We start from the raw sequence: 22,261 nt of genomic DNA on the forward strand, positions 1-22,261 counted from the left end.
CATTAAATTCTACCAGTAATAGGGTTTCTCAAGTATGAGAAAATTAATAAAGGGATGCAAAAGAGAATGTCGACCTTCTCTAAACACCCCTTTGACCACATAGAAAAGTGTGCTTCCATCAAAACAATTTGCCATAATTTTAACAAGCTGCACTGTAAACTGAAGTTATAAGTGCATGTATTTTGAAAGAAAGAAAGAAAGAAAGAAAGAAAGAAATATTATTTAACCAGTAGAGCAAAATAGGTCCAAGCTATCTAAAATTTTGATTAGTCAATATTGCAGAAAGAAATGAGAAAAAGCTTTAACTTATGTATTCAAAGTCAGAGTTTCTCACTTATGCAAAGTGAAGCAAGCTGTATCAGTTTGATTTAGTTGCAATAGGGTTAGATTAATTACCTCACAATATTGGTAGGCTTTGGTGCATTTGTCATATGGTTTAATTAAGATTAATTAAACACGAGGAATGCATTTGTAACTGTATTTACACGTAAGTTTGTTAATTTGATAATACAGATAAGTAGATGATACAGATAATAAAATCAGGATTATAGAAACAGAGTTCAACCGTTAGATGTCAGTGTTTCGTTTTATATTATGATGTTGGAAATCGATTTCACTTTGATGTAACCACACATTCTGATAGTAATTTACGAAATTATTTATTGTTATTTATTGCACATTAGTTAATAACAAAGCTCGGGTTCATCTAGCTGGTAGCCTAACAATAATGAAAATAGAAAGACAAACGATATAAAATACGTGCCAGAGCCTACAGGTTTATAATAGCCATACACTGTTTTTTAATAAGTGAAAAAGGGAAAAGTTTGGAAATTTAGTCACTTTAAAAAGACTATTATGGTGACGTAAACGCGGAGGCAGGGTTAGCTTTAAAGACATCAAAACGAAGGGGCGTGGCGAGCGCGCGGGAATATTATGGTCCAGTGCACATCGCAGAGTGCAAGAATGAGAGAGTGGAGAGGGTACCGCTATACTTAGCCTGCGAGAAATGGATCACGGGACTTTATTTTTGATTTGTTTTTAATTTTTTTACGTCTGCTGTGTTGAATTGCGTTTTACTGTGTTTTCAAAACGAAATTTTGAGGTAATATTTGATAATACCGCGTACAGTCAGACCTTTGGATGATATGTTTTACCTGCGGTAGGTGTCTGTGAATTGGACGCGAGGGCATTCAGTTTTGGACATGAACAAATGAAATGGACATAATCTGAAACTTGAAGAATCAACGTGCTTGTCAGCATTTGACATTGGTGAGCTTTTCTGAGCCATGCAGGCTGGAATTTACAATCATTATGCATAAACTGTTTAACAGCTGTTGTGTACTGGTCACATGTTGCTAGTTCACTTATTTTAAACTTTATATACAGTTTTCAGTTCTGGACTGACCATTTGAAATCCTTCACCACAGGTTTTCTTTGGATTCTAAACTATGGATTTTTCTGAAAATGCCAGTGGCATTCCTGCAGAGGAACTAGCCTTTCCAGAAATTATTGAACTTAACGTGGGGGGTCAGGTGTATATAACCCGCTACTTAACTTTAACAAGTGTGCCAGATTCACTACTGTGGAAGATGTTTAGCCAAAAGAGCAGCAAGGACTTGGCTCGTGACACCAAGGGTCGTTTTTTCATTGACAGAGATGGCTTCCTGTTTCGTTACATTCTGGACTACATGCGAGACCAGCAGCTTGTTCTTCCAGAACATTTCCCAGAGCAAGGGCGGCTGCAGCGAGAGGCAGAATTCTTCAACCTCCCTGAACTTGTTCAATTGTTGGCACCAAAGATCAGTAAGCAGAACACTTTGGGTGATGATGGCTGTCAGACAGACCAAGATGAGTCCTCGCCTGGTGCTAACATTACCTGCAATCTGTCCTCTTTGGGTGCTTATTCCAGCCTGGGAGCAGCCACAGCTGACAGCCAGCGCTCCGGATTCATCACAATTGGCTGCAGGGGCTCCTATACTCTTGGTCGTGATTGTCAAACAGATGCTAAGTTTCGAAGAGTGGCTCGCATTATGGTGTGCGGGAAGACTTCCCTTGCCAAAGAGGTTTTTGGGGAAACGTTGAATGAGAGTCACGACCCTGATCGCCAACCAGATCGCTACACATCACGATATTACCTGAAGTTTACTTCCTTGGAGCAGGCATTTGACAGGCTAGCTGATGCCGGATTCCACATGGTAGCCTGCAACTCCACAGGCACTTGTGCCTTTGCCCATGTACAGACAGATGACAAAATCTGGACCAGCTACAATGAATATGTGTTCTACCGTGAGTGATCATACACCTGTGTTCCTGAATCTTCTCCCTGCCTCCCAGACCAGTCATAACCTATGAATATAGAAGCTTCTAGATCACAATCTTCACCCCTTCACCAGACTTTCCCATTAAAGAGCCCTTCTCCTCTACTGTGCTCAAGTGACCTTTCTTTCCATCCAAAATAGAATACCTTTTCCTTTCAGGTTTATGAATTTAGTAGCTAATAATTGTGCAGGGTGATTTAATGCCACCTGAGGTGGGACGTATATGAGGTGGGGCCTGAGTACTGGGGACCTATATGTAAAAGGGGATATGATCTGAGCTGTTATGTCATGCTCAAAACTGTTTTTTTAGGCCTACCTGAGCGTCCAGTGCAGTTTTACATCTTGTTAAGATCTCACCATTACTGTAAATAGTAATAACTTTTCCTATACATTATTTGTTTTGCTCTGTATTTAAATGGATTATTGAGATGCATTGTGTTTTATTTAAAACTATTTTGATCATGAAGAGGACAATCATAATCAATAAGATATTTAAATTTTATTTAAACATTTTAATATGGTTTTATACAGTGACTAATTGCTCTATTCACATTCATTGCAACCGCAGGACACAATCGCCACAACCTGTTACAAATCCACAAAACGTCCTAGTTTATGAGATGTCATTTGATATTACAAAAATCAATCAGTAATTTCTGTTAGGATTAAATATTAAACGTAATCCTTCATATTCATTTCCTGATAGTCTTTTAAAGGTTCTGCTTTAGCTGTGTTTTAAGTGAAATGCTAGCAGATAGGTGTTTTTATTAAAACACGAATAGAACAAATTCATTAATTATCTATTTTTGTCCTAATTGTCAAACATACAAATGTATTATATAGTAGTGTGTGTGTGTGTATGAGAGAGAGATCGAAGATTAGCTAAACAGGCAAACATATACAAACATCTTTTCCACATGTATGTCCATTCAGATTTATGAAGGGTCTAGATTTGCACTGATTTGAATAATAAAAACATTGCATCTGATTATTATGAAATATTGGCCACATCATTCAGTTATCATGTTTCTTCTCTGTGTTGCTTTCATGTTGCTGTTCCATTCTGTCTGTGGTTATTTCAAAGCACAAACAGGCAAGGCCAGAAAGAAAACCAGGACAAACCTATAACCAGCTTAGTCAAAGCAGATTACTCAACCAGCCTTTGTGTTCCTATGACCAATTTATCTAATTAAGATTGTGCTGGCACGCTGAGCAGCTTACATTTTACTCAAGGAGGTAGGCAATAGAGTTATTAAAATACCTGTGCAGCTCAATAAATATATACATTTCAAAAATGTAAGTGACCTGATATCATTGACAGAGCCAAAATGTCAAGTGTCCACACTCTGTAGCCTTACTTCAGTATACAGTGGGGGGAAAAAGTATTCAACTCGTCATGTTTTTTTTTTCCTGTGAATAATATTCCCAAAGGAGCTGTTGACATGGAATTGAATCAGTTTTTGTTAAAAGGTCAAACAATACAAACATCAAACTATAACAAAACTATTTTTTAAATGTTATTTTTAATAACAATGTAAAATTATGATGGTTCTGTGGGTTTTGTCTATCCAAACTGATCTTAATTTTGTATGTTCAATTGGATTCAAGTCAGGTGATTGGCTGGGCCATTCTACAGAGTTTCATTGGCTGTGTTCTGAATCATGTCTTGTTGAAATGTCCACTCTGGTTTCATCCTAATCATCCTGGTAATGTAGATGTTGGACTGTTAATTTATTATAATATTCATTTAATATTCATCTACAATGACAAAGGGCAGAGGGTTGCTAAATAACTACTGAGAGATTTCAGCTACTGTCTTGGCTTTCACTGCCTCTTTACATCTCTCTTTCTTCATGTCTTCAATGCTTTTTGTGTCATTTCATTTTATTACACAGAACTTAATTTAACTAATTCAATTTTCTTTGCATATATGGATTTCTTTGGTTGTTATTAACATCGGGTGAAAATTTCACACCTAAGTCAACAGTCAACAGCACCTTTATAAACTAAGAAAAATTATGACTTTTTGAATACTTATTTCCCCCATATGGGCAATGTTTTTAACTAAACCCTGCTCCAAAAGTTTATAGATAAAGTAATGAACTCCATTCAATTTGTAACTTTTAGTTTAGTAGCTTAGTTTAGTAACAATTTGTATTATTTTGTCATTAAATTTTATTAATTTATACTCATTTGTACATTTTAGTAGGATCTGCTAATTTCTCAATGAGGTGAAGGTTTAGGGTAGTGGTTTGGTGACATACCTACTTTTTTTAAATGAACAAAATAAGTATGTATTCATACAAATTATCCACTTTTTTGGAGAAAACAATGAAAAGCAAAACACTTAATGTGGCTAATGCATTAAGTCAGACTGTTTATGTAATGATGTTTATTGAATAAGGCAAACATGTAAAGCCAGAATAAATTTGCTGTGTAAGAACGACATGTTAAGTATTTTCGCAATGGCTTAGTTTTCTGTAATGAATATTTTGGCTTAGTCCCTTATTTATCACGGGTCGCCACAGCGGAATAAACCACAAAATATGTTTTGCGCAGCGGATGCCCTTACAGCCACAACCCAGTATTGGAAAACACCCATACACTCTAGCATCTCACACACACACACACTCATACACTACTGCCAAATTTAGTTTACCCAATTCACTTATACTGCATGTCTTTGGACTGTGGGGGAAACCAGAACATCTGTAGTAAACATTCAAATTCCACACAAAATTGCCTACTGGCCCAGCCAAAACTCGAACCAGCGACATTCTTACTGTGAGGCGACAGTGCTAACCACTGAGCCATTGTGACAATTGACATCGTGAATCATCTCTGACATGACAATGAGTTCACTGTACTCAAATGGTCTCCACAGTCACCAGACCCTCAATCCAATAGAGCACCTTTAAGAACGTGATTTTCGCATCATGGATGTGCAGCGACAAATTTGCAGCAACTGCGCGATGTTATCATATCAGTATGGATTAAAATATCTGAGGAATATTTTCAGTAACTTGTTGAATCTATGCCACGAAGGATTAAGGCAGTTCTGAAGGCAAAATAGGGTCCAAGCAACCGGCTACTAGTAAGGTGTACCTGATAAAATGGCCAGTGAGTGTATATTATAGCTTAAAACAGAGAGATGCTATTGTCAGTGTATGGTCAACACACATAGGGGCACTTTCTTTCATTTAAAGGGGCAATTTTTCTCAGAGAGAAAAAAGGGCAGGTGCTCAACCACCCAAAGCCCCCCTCCCTCTGCACGTGCCTGTATATATGCACTCACCGGCCACTTTATTTGGTTCACTTTCTAGTACTGGGTTGAACCCCATTTTGCCTTCAGAACTGCCTTAATCCTTCATGACATAGACTCAACAAGGTACTGGAAATATTCCTCAGAGGTTTTAATCCATACTGACATCATAACAACACACAGTTGCTGCAGATTTGTGGGCTGCACATCCATGAAAATATCCCCCACACACCACCACCAACACCAGCCTGAACTGTTGATCCAGTGCAGGATGGGCCCATGCTTTCATATTATTGAAGCCTAATTCTGACCCTACCATTGATGTCACAGCAGAAATTAAGACGCATCAGATCATGTTTTTCCAATCTTCTATTGTCCAATTTTGGTGACCCTGTGTGAATTGTAGCCTTAGTTTCCTGTTCTTAGCTAACAGGAGTGGCACCCGGTGAGGTCTTTTGCTGCTGTAGCCCATCTGCCTTTAGGTTTGACGTTTTGTACGTTCAGAGATGCTCTTCTGCATAGTAACGAGTGGTTATTTGAGATACTGTTGCCTTCTTCTGTTGTTAGCTTGAACCAGTCTGACCATTCTCCTCTGACCTTTGGATTTAACAAGGCACTTGCACCCATAGAAATACTATTTTCTCTTTTTCAGACTACTCTCTGTAAACCTTAGAGATGGTTGTGCGTGAAAATCCCAGGATCATCAGTTTTTGAAATAGTCAGAAAAAAAATCCCAGGAGAATGCATATACTGTACAAATAATAGTAGCTTTTTCATGGATGTAGATAGCAAGAAAATAAAGGCAAACAACACACAAATGTCCTTGTAACACTAGGGTGCTAGACAACAGGGTTGAGAAGCCACATACAGTTTTATTAAGTAGTCAGACAGGCAATGGTCAGACACAAGAGCAAATGGGTACATACAAGACAATTCGGAAGCATTGTCAGGTCACAGGCAAAAGGTCGATGCAGGTGGCAGACAGCATAAACAAAAGAACAAGGCAAGGGTCAAACACAGAGAGACGAAACAGGGAACCGCTTCATTTGTAGTTCATATTGTGGCAGATTTGTAGTCATGGTAATTCTTGATAATGATAATGCATGTTTTCTGCAGTGTATAGTTAATGAAGGAGAAAGATGTCTGCTTAAAAATGACAGTACAGCATATGAGACACAAATATTTAATAATACTCCAGTCTATACAGACTGGTCAAAAACTCCCCTCTTAGATTATACAGAAGCAGTGGGATATATATGAAGAGTGTATTTGCAAAAACAGATAACTCAATTTTAGTCATTTTGAGATACAGTATCATGTTTTTATGTTGTGCATTAAAGAGTACAATTGCAAAAAAAAAAAAAAAAATCTGTGAACAACTTATTAAAAGTAACTCTTCATATACCACCCTTTTAAAACATAAGACTTTTAAGAGGTTGAGTAATCATTTTACAGAATTTATTGCACTTTTATTGGCCACGCAATGGGTGGAAACACAATCAACAGATATTGTACTTTCTTCCAACATTAAATGGTTTAAACTGTAGATCATCTTCAAGACATGACTTTGTGTGTGAAAATTGTACAGAATTACACTATAATCAAACACAGTAGGAGTACAGCAGGTGTGTAAAAAAGCTGTTATCAAACATTGTTTACTTCACTGAGAAAGGTTGATCTAAAAGAACTATTGATGGAAGGTTTGCGAATAAATTTTACACTTAAAATTGAGGTATTTGGTATTTTATTTTAACATTTAAGTATATTTTTTTGTATTTTTGCTCTAGATACACTATTTTGTTAAATAATAAGCATAGTTTTATAATCATCGGCTAAAAACGGTCTGATGTTGTTCACCTCAAATCAGTTCACAAAAACTCCAGCAGACATATTGTTACACTATTCCACTGATCTTGTAGGCTAGAAGAGGCTTATTCATAGCTGGACTAGTTTTGTAGATCATCACCTTAGAATTATAAGGTTCTATCTGCGTTCTGAATGATTTTGAGCTTCAAAATTTTTGCATTTCATATCAAGCAGTATGTGTGTAACATTTGTTTTTTTTTTTAATAAAAAAGTCTTAAAATGTAAACAACTTAAAGACATTCCATAATGTAAAAATGCTGTCATTTAATAAGAATATGTCAATAACTCATTTTTGACAAAAATGTTAGATAGAACCATATAATTCTAAGGTGACGAGATTATGCAGTCGCTTACTGGGTAATGTCTTCTTTTGAGTCACATATTGATTAGTTTCTGGAAGTGCATAGTCAAAATCAGGGGTGATTTTGCTACTGTACTGGGGTGCATTTCTGAAAACCATGGTTAGCCAACTAAGGTCACAAGTTGTGTCAATAAAAACTTAGTTTGTTGATTTGTCTTTCCCAAATCCACTGTTCCAACGAACATTCGCAAACTGTGTCGCAAATTTGTATGCTTGGAACCACACATCTGGAGCTGTAGTTAGAAACATAGTTTCTGACTGTGTTCTATTCCCAGTTATCCCCCCTATGCCCTATTTGTTTAGAACGTTCTAACATTTAAACTTGGAATTATTTAATAAAAAAGCATGAAAGTCATTACTCTTAGGTGTAATTTGCTATTAAAGTATTTTACACTTCAGTTTTAGCGATCTTCATGTTTACAATTGTGCTCCCTTCGCAGTGCACTTCGAAAACATTGATGTCATTTTGAACACAGCCGTGGCTCATGATGAAAGCTGTTGGTGACCTATTATTTAAAAGCGGAGTTTATGTTATGTCTCCAAAGCTTGTAAAAATAAAAGACACAGCATAAGTTAATGCTTTTATTTCTATAGGTTATTTATTAAGTATGTGTACCGTATATGACATGGGCCCCTACTTAATAATAATAATAATCATCATCTTCATCATTATTATTAAAGTAGGATTTTTTTCATTTCCTAAAAAATGATAAATATTAATTTTAAAATCTTCCTTACATTTCCTTAAATTTATATAGCGCTTTTCTGGGCACTCAAAGCGGTTTACACAATGGGGGGGAATCTCCTCATCCACCACCAGTGTGTAGCATCCACCTGGATGACGCGACGGCAGCCATTTTGCGCCAGACCGCACACCACACACCAGCTGATTGGTGGAGAGGAGACAGTGATGAAGCCAATTGAATATGGGGATGGTTAGGAGGCCATGATGGACAGAGGCCAGTGGGCAAATTTCTACTCTTTTCGAAGGACATCCTGGGATTTGTAACGACCACAGAGAGTCAGGACCCTAAATAGCCTCAAGAAATAGCCTGTGAGTAATATTATGTTTTAGAATAGAATATTGAATATTCTCAATACTATTTGTAAAGGAAATACAGGCCTTTATGTGCCATTTACATATATTTCAATTAATATGAAAAGCGAGTGCTTGTTTTTTTACCAAAACTAATATTGCATTTTTTCTTAATGCGCATGCATGTAATACAATATACTATAATAGTTATGTCGTTGTGTGGAAAATGCACCCCTGAATAATTTAGCTCATACCCTAATTAAACATACCTGGATCAGTTAATCAGTGTCTTACTAGACCTGTTATAAACTCCCAGACAGATTTGTTGAAGCAAGTAGCGGCTGAATTCTGCAAGACATTGACCCTCTAGGACTGAGTTTGATCATAATTATAATGCAAAAAACAGTTGTAGTACTTTTTCCACCTCTGCCACCTCAAGGCTTGAGTCCTTAATCTGCCCTCAAATAGTCAATAATCTTTAGAATCTCAAGAGCCTAACCCAAGGAGATTTACAAGGATGGGTGCTTCTGACTGATATGCTGTTTAATAACTGCATAAATGCTTTGTGGGGTTTGAGCTAGACTACAGTGTTTTTCTTTCATCATTCTATATACTGTAGATCGATCCATTACTTTTGTTTACATTCACATGTATCTTGAATGTACAGGACAGTACAGACAGCTGTCATTGAAAAGTAAGACTCTGAGAAAGATGTAAAGATACATATTAAAATGTTGAAAGTGGGATACATTGGACTGATCATCCAAAAAGGTTTCACTTCCTAGATAGCAAAGAATTCTGGCCCAGATTTGGTATAAATCTGGCACAGCTGGCATTCATCCAGCAAATCAAGCATATGTGGGCCAAACATGGCCCTGGTTTGACAGAGGTGGCACGGTCTTTAAGGCGGCACACAATACTTGGGCCAGAAGTAAAATGTAGTATTTGTCAAAGATGTTAATAATTGATATGTTGGCCATTTAAGTTTGGCTTATCTTGACCCACTTTTAAATGTATTAAAAAAAAGGAAAAAATTCTATTAATCAGTTCGCTTCAAGAAAAAGCTCACTTATAGTTAGCCTAAAGCGCAATGATTCATGGCTTTATCAATTTCATTGCAGTCATGACACCAATATATCTGGCCCAGTTTAGGCTCAGTTATAGGTTATTAACTTGGCTGAGACTTGACCCAGATATAGTCCATATTTGGCCCTTGTCTGGAAACCCGACTTGGTCTAGTCATGTACCGTAATTCACTTCGGCATGTGGGCCATTCAAAAGCTTACTGTAAGAGCCAGAGCTGGGCCAGAGATATTTTGCTATGTGGGTTTCTGATATAAAAAAACACATGTTGATTTCTAATACAAAATCCATCCCTCCACTTCTTTCTTTACTCAATATATCCATTGGAAACATGATTTCCTTCATGTTTGCTGACATGGATTTCAAGAAAGTGTGAAAAAGTGAAAAATTTAGAAACAAATCCTGCCTTTCCATGGGGCAAAAAAAAAAAAAATCTTGTTGCCACTACTTTTATGACCGTAATGGACTTTATTGTGATGCATATTCACAGATTGACACAGAGCAGTGAGATTTATAACAAATCCTAAAACTCATGCTCATTGTTTGTATTTATATATCTATCCTGGTATTGCTACTTCAGACCTACATCTACAGTATAGTAACAAATTGGAGATTTCAATCCTATTGTCTTTTCCACTCTACACAACAACTCTAACATTGAACCATGGGAAAAAAAGGCTGGTTTTATTCAGATGTTTTACAAAGGCATTCAATTATTTGAAAAAAAAAAAAAAAAACATCTAGATAGTTGTTTTGTCTGATTTAATTGATCAAGACTGGTACCCACATAGCAAACTATCTCTTGCCTTGCTCTGGCTTACACAATCAGCTTTTGAATGGCCCACATGCTGCAGTGAATTACGCTACATGACTGGACCAAGTCTGGCTTCCAGACAAGGGCCAAATATGGACCATATCTGGGCCAAGTCTCAGCCAAGTTAATAACCCATAACTGAGCCTAAACTGGGCCAGATATATTGGTGTGTCACGATTGCAATAAAAATTGATAAACCCATAAATCATTGCGCTTTAGGCTAACTATGGGTGAGCTTTTTCTCGAAGCGAACTGATTAATAGAATTTTTTTCTTTATTTGAACATTTAAAAGTGGGTCAAGATAAGCCAAACTTACATGGCCAACATATCAATTATTAACATCCGGGCCAAATACTACATTTCACTTCTGGCCCAAGTATTGTGTGCCGTCTTAAAGATGATGCTACATCTGCCCAACCAGGGCTATGTTTGGCCCACTTGCTGTATGCCAGTGTTGGATGAATGCCTGCTGTGCCAGATTTATGCCAAATCTGGGCCAGAATTCTTTGCTACCAGGGTATGTAAAGCACATTAACGGCCTGTTTCCACTGTCAAAAGGTACCAAAAATCTTACTGTACCAATTTTTGGGTGCCCTTTCCAAGCACAACAAAAGTGTACCAAAAGGTGGAGCGAGACGCGCAGCTGCACGTTATTGGTTTGCAGAGATATGTCACTAGCTTGTACACAAACCTGGAGAATAAAAACAAAGGAAGCGCCATTTTTAAATTCACAGCCAAGACATTACACAGTAATAATATATACATATAATAACGAGCCATGGTTGACCTGAGCTCAAAAAAACCTTATCGTCATCTTTATGTACAGCCACAAAACCAAGAAGAAGAACCTTGTTGTTTTCAAGGCCAGCGAGAGTGGTTTCACTTTCTCCATTGCTCGTGTCTATATTTGAAATAACGAAATTTTTTAGCTGATGACATTAGCATGTGCGAGATTGTTGAAGTGCTTCTGACATCTGATCCTTTCAGAAACAGACAAGCTCCAGAGTGAAGTGGGAAAAATCAAAAGAGAAGCCCGAAAAAACAAAGGAGCAAATGATTCTTTCAGCAATCTAAAACATCAACAAACTGCCATGTTTAACTATTATCATTACTTTTTGGACTATTATGAACTCAGAATGATGAAATTACATTCTAATAAGAGGTTACATGTGCTGGTGAAGATTAAAGATGACATGTAACGAGAGGTTTGGAACTTTAATATGACAGCTGGCGTTCATTGAAAAGTAAGAATGATTAATAAAATCATTTGAAACAATCCTTTAAAAGTGTTGTATCTTTAGTTTTGCGCACAGGCATGCTCTGCACTTACACTACAAGTGTACTATGTCAAAGTCCAACCAAATTGCACTCTGGCACACCTCTTGCAACCGGGCCAGGGCTGGCCAACTGAACCAGACCCAATGCAATTCAGAGCACACACACTTGTCAAACAAAATGGAAAATGCCGGTCAAACATATCCAGTCACGGTTCAGATAACTTAGGCCGTACTCACACTATGTACAGTTGCCTCGAACTGGGACAAAGCACGCTTGTCCCTCCTCCCGTCTCCCCCGACGGCCCGCACTCATATTACATTCAGGCCTGGGCACACTTACATCATTGATGCTGCGCTGTTCAGTAAGCGCTCTCACTCAGCACAGTGGAGATTTCTTTAGTTTTATCGTTCAAGTCGTTTGATATGCAGTGACACGCAGTCAAATATTTAGCCGGACAGATCAGCCACTTTTTACTCTCATAAACAACCATAGAGGTCTCGTGCTGCAGGAAGTAGGAGGTTTGCTGAAGGTGCGCAGCTGTCATGCAGTGAGAGGTTTGCGTCTTTAATAAACTGTGACAGTTTGCGTTCACTGAACATTAAAAATGATTAATTAATCCATATGAAACGGTCCCTTAAAAGTCACGTCTCGCTTTCGGTTTCGGGTATAGGCTTTACACTCACACACAAGCATACAAGTGAACTGTGCTCCGGGAAAACTATCCGGAAAATGGGCCTGGGCACGGTTTGGATAGCATAGTGTGAGTAGGCCCTTAGTGTGAGTACACCCTCAGATAGGGCTTGTTATCCTTACATAGTTTGTTAGAGGGCACAGCTCTTCTCTGTATGTTTAATGTCCTCAGTGTGCAGGATTGTTTGACAGCAACAATGGAGCTGGTGCTACATTGGAGCTATGTGGCTAGTTGACGCTGAACAAGGAGCACGGAGAGCACAATATTTTGCTGTTAAGGGTCAGTGGGAAAGAGATAACAACTCTGATTGTCTGCAGAGGAAATCCTGGATCTACAGTAGTTGCTCAGAGATCTGTTTAGATCCAGAATCCAGAATCTCACCTCAAGCTTAAATGAACTGTAACTTTGGTATGAGCTGTAGTACACAAACAACATTCTCACATATGGTCTTTTCCTCAAGCTGGAACAGATAATTGCATCATTGTTGGAAAAGTTGCTGTGATGAGCAAACTTTAATGGGTTGAGTGATGCGGTTTGTACAGTGCAAATGTTTTCTCGGATGAGCTTCTCAAAACACTTGCTAATGATGGGGGTTACCAATTGATTTAATCATTCACCAAAAATTCTAGCAGATTACTTTAAGTATTTTGCATGAGCTCAGTAGGTTAACACGTTTGGGAAAACTCTGTTGAACGGTCTGTGCTTGTTTTAAGAACAAGACCATTGATCTCTTTGGATTTTTCTTTTTCAATTTTTGGTGCATATATCAGAGAGGTTGGATTACATAAGCCAGAGAGACAGACTGAACTAGTCTCTACACAATCATCTATGGGTGCTTTCTCCATGGGGGAGGGGCTACTGGATTTGAGCATAAAAGTATTAGTCCTGCAGAGAGGCAGTGTTAATAGCAGAGTGATGTTTATCCTCAAAGTCAGCGCTGTTATTAAATCCCTGCCACATGTCTCCAGCATTAGAGGTAGTAAACTGAACATCTATTTTACTCCACATTTAATGTTTATCTATGTAGGTGGTTTTACATGATTAACCCTCTATGACATGAATTTTTGTTTTAGGAGGAAAAAATATTTCATTCCAATTTATGTGTGCTTGGTGGTTCCTTATAACTATAAAATGTGCTCCTCCCTAATACTCCCACCAGATTTTGGTTTGTTGCCTCAGGGCAATAACATGCAGTAAGGCCACTAAAACACCAATGTTTTCTCTAGATTATTATATGTGAAATGAGGTACAAACAATCCAAAAATACATTAGAAAAAGTTTTATTTTAACATAAACAATATCAACAAGTAATATTTCGTCAAACACCAGCCATTAATGGTGTATTGTCTGTTCCTGTGGGGTACCGATTGAATGTACTTATTTACCAATGTTTATTTTTCACAGTGGAACCTTAGAAAGCAGTTGTCGGTAGGCGTGAAGCAAAGGTGGCACATTTTTGTCACTTGGGTTTAGGTCAGGGGTGCTTAAACTTGGTCCTGGTGGGCCGATGTCCTGCAGAATATAGCTCTAATCTCAATTACATACCTGAACCAGCTGCTCAAGCTCTAACTAGCATACTAGAATTGTATTGGCAGGTTGACAACTAAATTTTGCCCTCCAGGACAGGGTTTGGGCACCTTTCTTTAGAACTACTCTGTATCTCCTTTTCTGTGTATCCATGACCATCAAGTGGACTGAATCCAGATACACATCAAACTCAAATCTTGGAGGGCCGCAGCCCTGCAAGTTCCTACCATGCTTCAACACACTTATCTGTAAATTTTAAACAAGTCTGAAGAACTCAATAAGTTTAATCAGGGTTAAAGATAAACTGCAGAACTGTGACCCTGAGGCAACAAATGAAAAACTACCATTGTTAAATATATAGATAATAACAAACAGTGTCTTTTCTCAATTAAACACGCTTCTTCACATATCCATGCACATCACACATATTTTTATTATAAAGATATTGAAATTTAAACATGTTGAAAAGTGGGCGAAGCAGTGGGTGAAACAGGTAGTGCTGTTGCCTCACAGCAAGAAGGTCACTATTTCGCTGTCTTGATATAGACTCAGTTGGCGTTTCTGTGAGGAGTTTGCATGTTCTCCATGCATGGACTTCCTCCAGGTGCTCCAGTTTCCCCCACAGTACAAAGACATGCAGTACAGGTGAATTGAGTAGGCTATATTGTCTGTAGTGTATGAGTGTTTGTTAATGAGTGTTTGTAGATGTTTGCCAGAGATAGGTTGCGGCTGGAAGGGCATCCGCCGTGTAAAAATGCGCTGGATAAGTTGGCGGTTCATTCCGCTGTGGCGACCCCAGATTAATAAACAAAACAAGAAAATGAATGTATCTGCGGTGAAAAGTGAAATCCATCTTACATTCTGCTAGCTGTGTGCTCAAGCAGGCTATGGTCCCAAAAATGGACAGGACAAATCTTTACCTACCTCAAATTTCATTGGTCACAAACTCATTATTATTGTTTATTTAAAAAAAAATTAAGGGAGGGGACTGGTTTGTTGCCTGAGGGCAACACCATGCCATTTGGGCCAAACAACTGACATTGAATTCTTCTCCCAAATGGTGTGATCATAGCATATAGAGTTTGACTGGTTCAGTCTTAAAGGGAGTTTTTTTGGGGTAAATATTCTACTTATTGTTCAAATATTACCTGGTGAAAGCTGAAACAAAACTATTTTTTGTGTGTTAGCAGACAGTGTGTTTCAGCTGCTGTGACACAAAAACAGTAATATTGATGCATAAGCGCTCTCAACTTTTGGCAATAATTTGTAGTGAGATAACCATTTAAAATATGTTTGGGGAGGAGACCCTCAGTCCCACACAGTTTGCTCAAGTTTTGTCTAGTTAAATTTGGCCTATTGTTCATTAATTAAATCATTAATTTTCCTTCAGCTTAGTCCCTGTTTATTGCCAGAATAAGCTGCTAACTATTCCAGCATATGTTTTACAAAGAGGATGCCCTTTCAGCTGCAACCAAGTACTGGAAAACACCCATACACTCTCTTATTCATATACTGTACACACTCATACGCTATGGCCAATTTTGTTCATCCAATTCAATTATAGCTCATGTCTGTGGACTGTGGTGGGTGAAACCGGAGCAACCAGAGGAAACCCACGCGAGCACGGGAGAACAAACAAACTCCACACAGAAATACCAACTGGTCAGGCTGGTACTTGAACCAGCAGTGACACGACAGTGCTAACCACTGAGCCACTGTGCTGCCCTCATGGTTCATTACTGAACAACAGAAAAAAATTATAATAAAAAAAACCTTTAAAAAGTCAGACAAATCATTAAGTATCAAAAATTGAAATCAATTTGAATATATATATATATATATATATATATATATATATATATATATATATATATATATATATATATATATATATGAACTGCACTGCCTAATGTATATAGTGTACACATAAAGTATGAATACAGAGCTTGCTGAACATGTAGGTCAAGCTGTGTGGGTGTTGTGTATGTGCATCTAAGAGAGAGAGAGAGAGAGAGAGAGAGAGAGAAAGAGAGAGTGAGAGAGAGAGAGAGAAAGAGCTAAGCAGAAGCTTCTGGTTGTAAAGCAGTTTGAGAGTTTTTGTCTGCATCAGTAATATTCTGCACAACCTAAACTCTTCCTACATTTGATCACAGGCAAGTGTTTTCATCCAGGAATCTAAAATCAAAAAGCTAAAAAAAAAGGGATTACTTACTGCATTCACTGGATCAACTTCACCCCTGTGTGTGTGTGTGTATATGCGCGCACATATACATGTTGCCTAGTGATGAACATGCAGTGGGATCACATAAATTGCCAAGAATCAACTATTTCTAATTTGTGTTGGTGTGGTAGGTGGCATTTTACTGATTTATACATTTCCATCATTCACTAACCAGAGGCATATCAAAGTTTTCACACAGCGCACAGTCTCACAAACCAAAACACAAGGAGTAATGCCAATTTTATCTCCATTTTTGTTAAATTAGCATAACTATTTTTAGCCTTTTTTTTGGCCAAGAATTGTTATTTTAGACTTTAGACTAATTATTTGCCAACAGTGATGGCTCATCCTGCAACTTTGAATTATCTTGACTGTCACTGAATACATTAAAATATATATATATATACTTACATCCCTATTCATATGTATCTGCTTGTGTTGACCACAGTACATGTTTCCACTGAATGATGATCCATCCCAGATGTCTCAGAGCCCAAAGAAGTTGACGGCGCTTCTGGACACTGTTAACATAGGGCTTCCTTTTGGCTCAGTACAGTTGTAACTGGCATTTGTGGATGTAACTACGTATTGTGGTACTTGACAAAGGTTTGAGCCCTTGTGGTCCGTCAACTGTGCTTACATATAAAAACGATGGAAATATAAGATTCTCAGGCTTATACAAGTTCTTTCTTTAAACATGCACAAGATTGTTGTTGTCCAGCACACCCACTGTTTTAAATGGAACTCCTGTCAGTGCTAGCATTTTAATTAATAATTTCAGATTAGAAGCTTACTGAACTGAATGTGTGGTAGCACGGGGCGCAGTGGGTAGCACAATCGACTCACAGCAATAAGGTTGCTGGTTCGAGCCCTGGCTGGGTCAGTTGGCTTTTTTGTGTGGAGTTTGCGGTGCGGTGCGGTGTTTGCGTGGGTTTCCTCCGGGTGCTCCGGTGTCCCCCATACTAATGACATACGGAATAGGTGAATTGGGTAAGCTAAAATTGTTCATAGTGTATGTGTGTGAATGAGTATAGGTGTTTTCCAGTGATAGGATGCTGCTGTGTAAAACGTGCTGGATAAGTTGGCTGTTCATTTCGCTGTGGCAACCCCAGATTAATAAACGGACTGAGCCGAAAAGAAAATGAATGAATAAATGAATGAATGAACTGAGTCTTTAATTATAAAGTTTTATTTTTGAATCCCAAGTAGAATTTCAGTTCTGTAGCTGATAATGACAAAAGCCTGTTCAAAATAAAGATAAAAAGCTAGCACTGGGGATTTGTAATTATTTCTTTTGTATTGTACACATATGAAACTGTGACCCCAAACCCAAGGTACAGTATGTACTGAACCGTGACCAGTAGGCTGCCAGGTTTCAGTCAGGCAGCTATAAGTTTGTGACATTTCAGCACCATCTCTGTGGCTAAATAATTTGCCGCTCATTTAGCATAGGAAGTGCGCTCATTTTTGCGATTGTTTTAGAACTTCCAATTCAGTTGCCTATGGGAGAAATGACTTGGAATAATACAAGTATTACAATAATACGGGTACATGTAGGGGGGTTGTCTTCATAAAATGTCTGCGAAAGGTCTTTATTCTGCACACACACACACACATATATATACATATATATATATATATACAGTTGATGTCAGAATTATTAGCCCCCCTGAATTATTAGCCCTTGTTTATTTTTTTCCCCTGTTTTCTGTTTAAAAGACAAAATATTTTTTAACACATTTCTAGACATAATAATTTTAATAACTTATATCTAATAACTGTTTTATTTTATCTTTGCCATGATGACAGTAAATAATACTTTGTACTAGATATTTTTCAAGACATTAGTATTCAGCTTAAAGTGACATTTAAAGGCTTAACTAGGTTTATTAGGTTAACTAGGCAGTTTAGGGTAATTAGTAGGCAAGTTATTGTATAACGATGGTTTGTTCTGTAGACTATGGAAAAGAAAATTAGCTTAAAGAGGCATATAATTTTGTCCTTAAAATGGTGTTTAAAAAATTAAAAACTGTTTTTATTGTAGTCGAAATAAAAGAAATAAGACTTTCTCCAGAAGAAAAAATATTATCAGACATACTGTACGAATTTCTTTGCTTTTTTTTTTTTTACATCAATTGTAAAATATTTAAAAAAGAGAAAACATTCAAGGGGGACTAAAAATTTTGACTTCAACTGTATATATATTCATGCCCTTCCAGCTGCAACCCATCTCTGGGAAACATTCACACACTCATTCACACAGACGCTCATACACTACGGACAATTTAGCCTACCCAATTCAGCTGTACCGCATGTCTTTGGACTGTGGGGGAAACCGGAGCACCCGGAGAAAACCCACGCAAATGCAGGGAAAACATGCAAACTCCACACAGAAACACCAGCTGAGCCGAGGATTGAACCAGCGACCCAGCGATCTTGCTGTGAGGCGACAGCACTACCTACTGTACCATTGCGTCGCCTTCAACTGTATATATATATATATATATATATATATATATATATATATATATATATATATATATATATATAYACACACACACACACACACACACACACACACACACACACACACACACACACACACACACACACACATAGAGTGCACCAAGGCTAAAGTTTTTTTTTTTTTTGTGATTTGCAGTTTTGACATAAGATCATTTTACACATTGTAATGTAAAGAATTCTGTGAGTATAAGCTTAGTCTCTTTAAAATTGATTGAGGTTGTCCATGTCAAAGATTTACCTAATTTTAGACTCTTAAAATCCTCTTTTTAGGAAAATCCGATTTAAAGAAAAGCTAATATTTACAACACATCAGAACCATAATTATTCTATGTGCAGCAGAGTATATTTAATATGTTAATAAAGCAGAGATTCCAGACCTAGAAAAGATTTTTAGTGATAAATGAAAAATGTATGGGAACAGTTTTGTAAAACATGTGTAATTGTTATGATGTGATGGTCTGAAAAGCATTAAAAAGCATTGGGCGTGCTGCAGCAGGTTTTTGATAAAATTAAATAAACAAAAAGATCTAATCATCTTGTTTAATCCTGCCCCTTTCCACAGCACTGTACAACAGAATTTGGCATGCTTAAACTCTAGTGTGACCGTGGCATAACGTCTCCATGTCCCTCCATTTAAACAATATGACAATCACAACCCAGATGTAGGAATTTAAACAATGGTTGGACTTATCAACTCAGATGTCAAAATTAAAATACGTTTGTTTCCAGCCTTTTGGTTTAAACCTTAACATAAGTGAAAATATAGAGTTTGAGTTAGAGACTGCAAATTTGGCTGAGCTCTTTTGTCAGTGTTCCAAATGTTATACACTTGTTAAAAGCTGGAAAGCAAAAGCACATTTTAAAATTTGATTTGACCATTACTATTTTTATTGAAACTTATATTATAACTTCTGTATATTTGCTTCTCAGTTTACATGTAATAACTTATTTATTTCTTTTTTGTGATAACAGGAGGAAGAGAATCTATGCTGCCCTGCTTCACTGATCCAGATATTGATGACGAAGTAGAGGAGACCATGTATAACCCACATATGTACAATGCCTCTAGCCAAGATGACACAAACATTGCCCTAGACCTGCACAATGAATCTCCTACAGACTCTCTTCCCCCACCCCCTCCATCCCTGGACTCTCCTGAACCACTTCTTCCCCGGGAACCAAGCCCCCCTCTACTGGCCACTGTCAGTCCAGCACGACCCACAACTTTGCCTCTGAAAACACTTCCACGACCTTCAATAAGCAAAACCATGGCTTCCACCACCACCTCTATTACAAAGGATAATTGCAGGATGCTTAGCAAAGAACCTGAAGAGGAGGAAAGGAAAGTGATGGAGGAAGAGCTAAAGAAATGCATTGACGATTTCAGGAAAATCCGTATCCCGAAACTATTCCCAGACCGCAAGAGGAACTGGCAGAGTGATCTGCTCAGAAAATATAATGCATAAAATAGTTAAACCATCCTGCTGAAAACCCCTGCTGGGTTCTACACTGTGAAAAATATTCATAAATTAGCAGTTTTATTTATTATCTTTCCTCCTTCATTTATGCTTTTGAATTACATTATGGGACCTTGATCTTACTTTTAACGTACCCTCTTGAAAAGGTCAAAAAGGTGACTTGTATAAACATTTTAAATAGTTTAACTTTTGTGCACTGTTTAAATTTACTACCCTCATGTTAGGGATGAAAATATCCACTGAATTAAACTGCTGTAAAAATTCATCAGATAAATATTTTTTGCATAAATCTGAAAAAACTAGTAAATTTTTTTTTTTTTAAATTACAGGATTTTAACTCTTTAATTGCCAAATTCACAACTGATGTCCCTAATGGGAAAAAAAACACTCAAAATTACGTATTTTTAACATAAAAAGTAATTGTGGACTGGATTTTTTTTTCTCTTCTTTATTATAGTCTTAGATTTGTGAACGATTAGTAACAGCATTGGCTTTGATGCATTGTTAGATTTTCATTTTTTCTCCCTAGTTTACTGTTGTTGGCTGTTTTTGCCCCATTGACTTCCATTATAACCTAATTTTAAGGTGCATAAATACAGTCTTTGTTTTTATTTGCTCCATGTAGTTCTGAGAGCTGATATGCATATTTTGATTTTCTCAGACAAGTCAAGGTAAGTGCTGAAAGCAGTGGCGGTTCCAGTTTAAATGGCACCCTGGGTAAACCACCCCATACGAAAGCCCTTCCAGCCGCAACCCAGTATGGCCAATATACCGACCAATATTATTATTAATATACAATTATTATTCTAAATAATAGGAATAAATGGAAAACAATGTAGTTGACATAACTGAAGTGTTATGCAAAGATCACTTAAGAAATCTTTTGAATGAATGTTAATGACAATTCTAATGAATACAAAAAAAATCACATATGTTTTATGGAATTATCTGTTGTCCTTGACCCGAATTCATGGCTGAGAAAGTCTTACCTCCCTGACTCATTGTCCTTCCTTTTCTGCTTCATAGCCATAATAAGATCATCATCATATAAACTTGCAAAACTCACTGCGTGCCGACACCTCTGCATAAAAATTACACCAGTTACTCCGGTTTCACCCCACATAGACGCGTGTAGAAGAGCAGCGTGTGAGGTGCGCAGGAATTATTTTCTGCGTGCATGCGTCAATTTGATTTCACCAACGTTGTTTCGGTTGCACAAAGAAAGTAACAAGCTTGCGCATGCAAAAGACACAATGGGCCATATAATACCACTGGCGCAATGTGGCGCAAGGCACGACGCAATTGTTTTTTGCTAGTTTCAGCTTGGGGCAAGAGTCGTTTTGACGTTTTGCACCACGCTGTTTAAATAGCAAATGCATTTGCGCTCATATGTGTGCCACGCTTACACACTGCTTAATACACATAAGATGTAGAGCAATACGCAAATATCTTTACATATGAAAAACAATTTAAATATTAAGGATATATATAGGATATGATAAGAATATATATAGGGTATAAATATAAAGGATTAAAATATTACAAAACATATTATTTTCTAGCCTACATAAATATAAAAACTGCTGCCTTCATGCCTTCTTCATCTCGGGAGGCTTTTTCAGTTCATTCATAACAATTTGCTTTTGTATAATGTTATTATTATTAGCAGTATTATTTATTATATGCTATTTATATTTGTTTTATTAAAAACAAGCTTAGATTTGCCCACCTGTCAGGTTTTAGACCATATGGAGCACAGCATGTGTTTTAGGATATAACTCAGGTTTTTGACCACACTT

General features: G+C 37.3%; 1 protein-coding gene across 5 annotated transcripts; it reads left to right on the forward strand.

Annotated features, from left to right (window-relative positions):
* The first annotated feature begins 916 nt into the window (after positions 1-916).
* kctd12b (potassium channel tetramerisation domain containing 12b) lies at positions 917-21,379 on the forward strand. Of its 5 annotated transcripts, XM_073921410.1 has the most exons (4): positions 958-1,269; positions 1,428-2,286; positions 14,784-14,882; positions 15,802-15,982. In XM_073921410.1, exons 2-4 carry the CDS (start codon positions 1,449-1,451, stop codon positions 15,939-15,941), a joined length of 1,077 nt encoding a protein of 358 aa, XP_073777511.1. In that variant the 5' UTR covers positions 958-1,269; positions 1,428-1,448; the 3' UTR covers positions 15,942-15,982. The 5 variants fall into 5 exon arrangements, with proteins under 5 accessions (NP_001017631.2, XP_073777511.1, XP_009305996.1 ...); XM_009307721.5 differs by lacking the exons at positions 14,784-14,882; positions 15,802-15,982 and adding an exon at positions 19,957-21,379; XM_073921409.1 differs by having other exon boundaries at positions 958-2,286.
* The last annotated feature ends 882 nt before the right edge of the window (positions 21,380-22,261 follow it).

This window comes from Danio rerio, chromosome 14, assembly GCF_049306965.1.
Source record: "Danio rerio strain Tuebingen ecotype United States chromosome 14, GRCz12tu, whole genome shotgun sequence".
Lineage (NCBI taxonomy): Eukaryota > Metazoa > Chordata > Actinopteri > Cypriniformes > Danionidae > Danio > Danio rerio.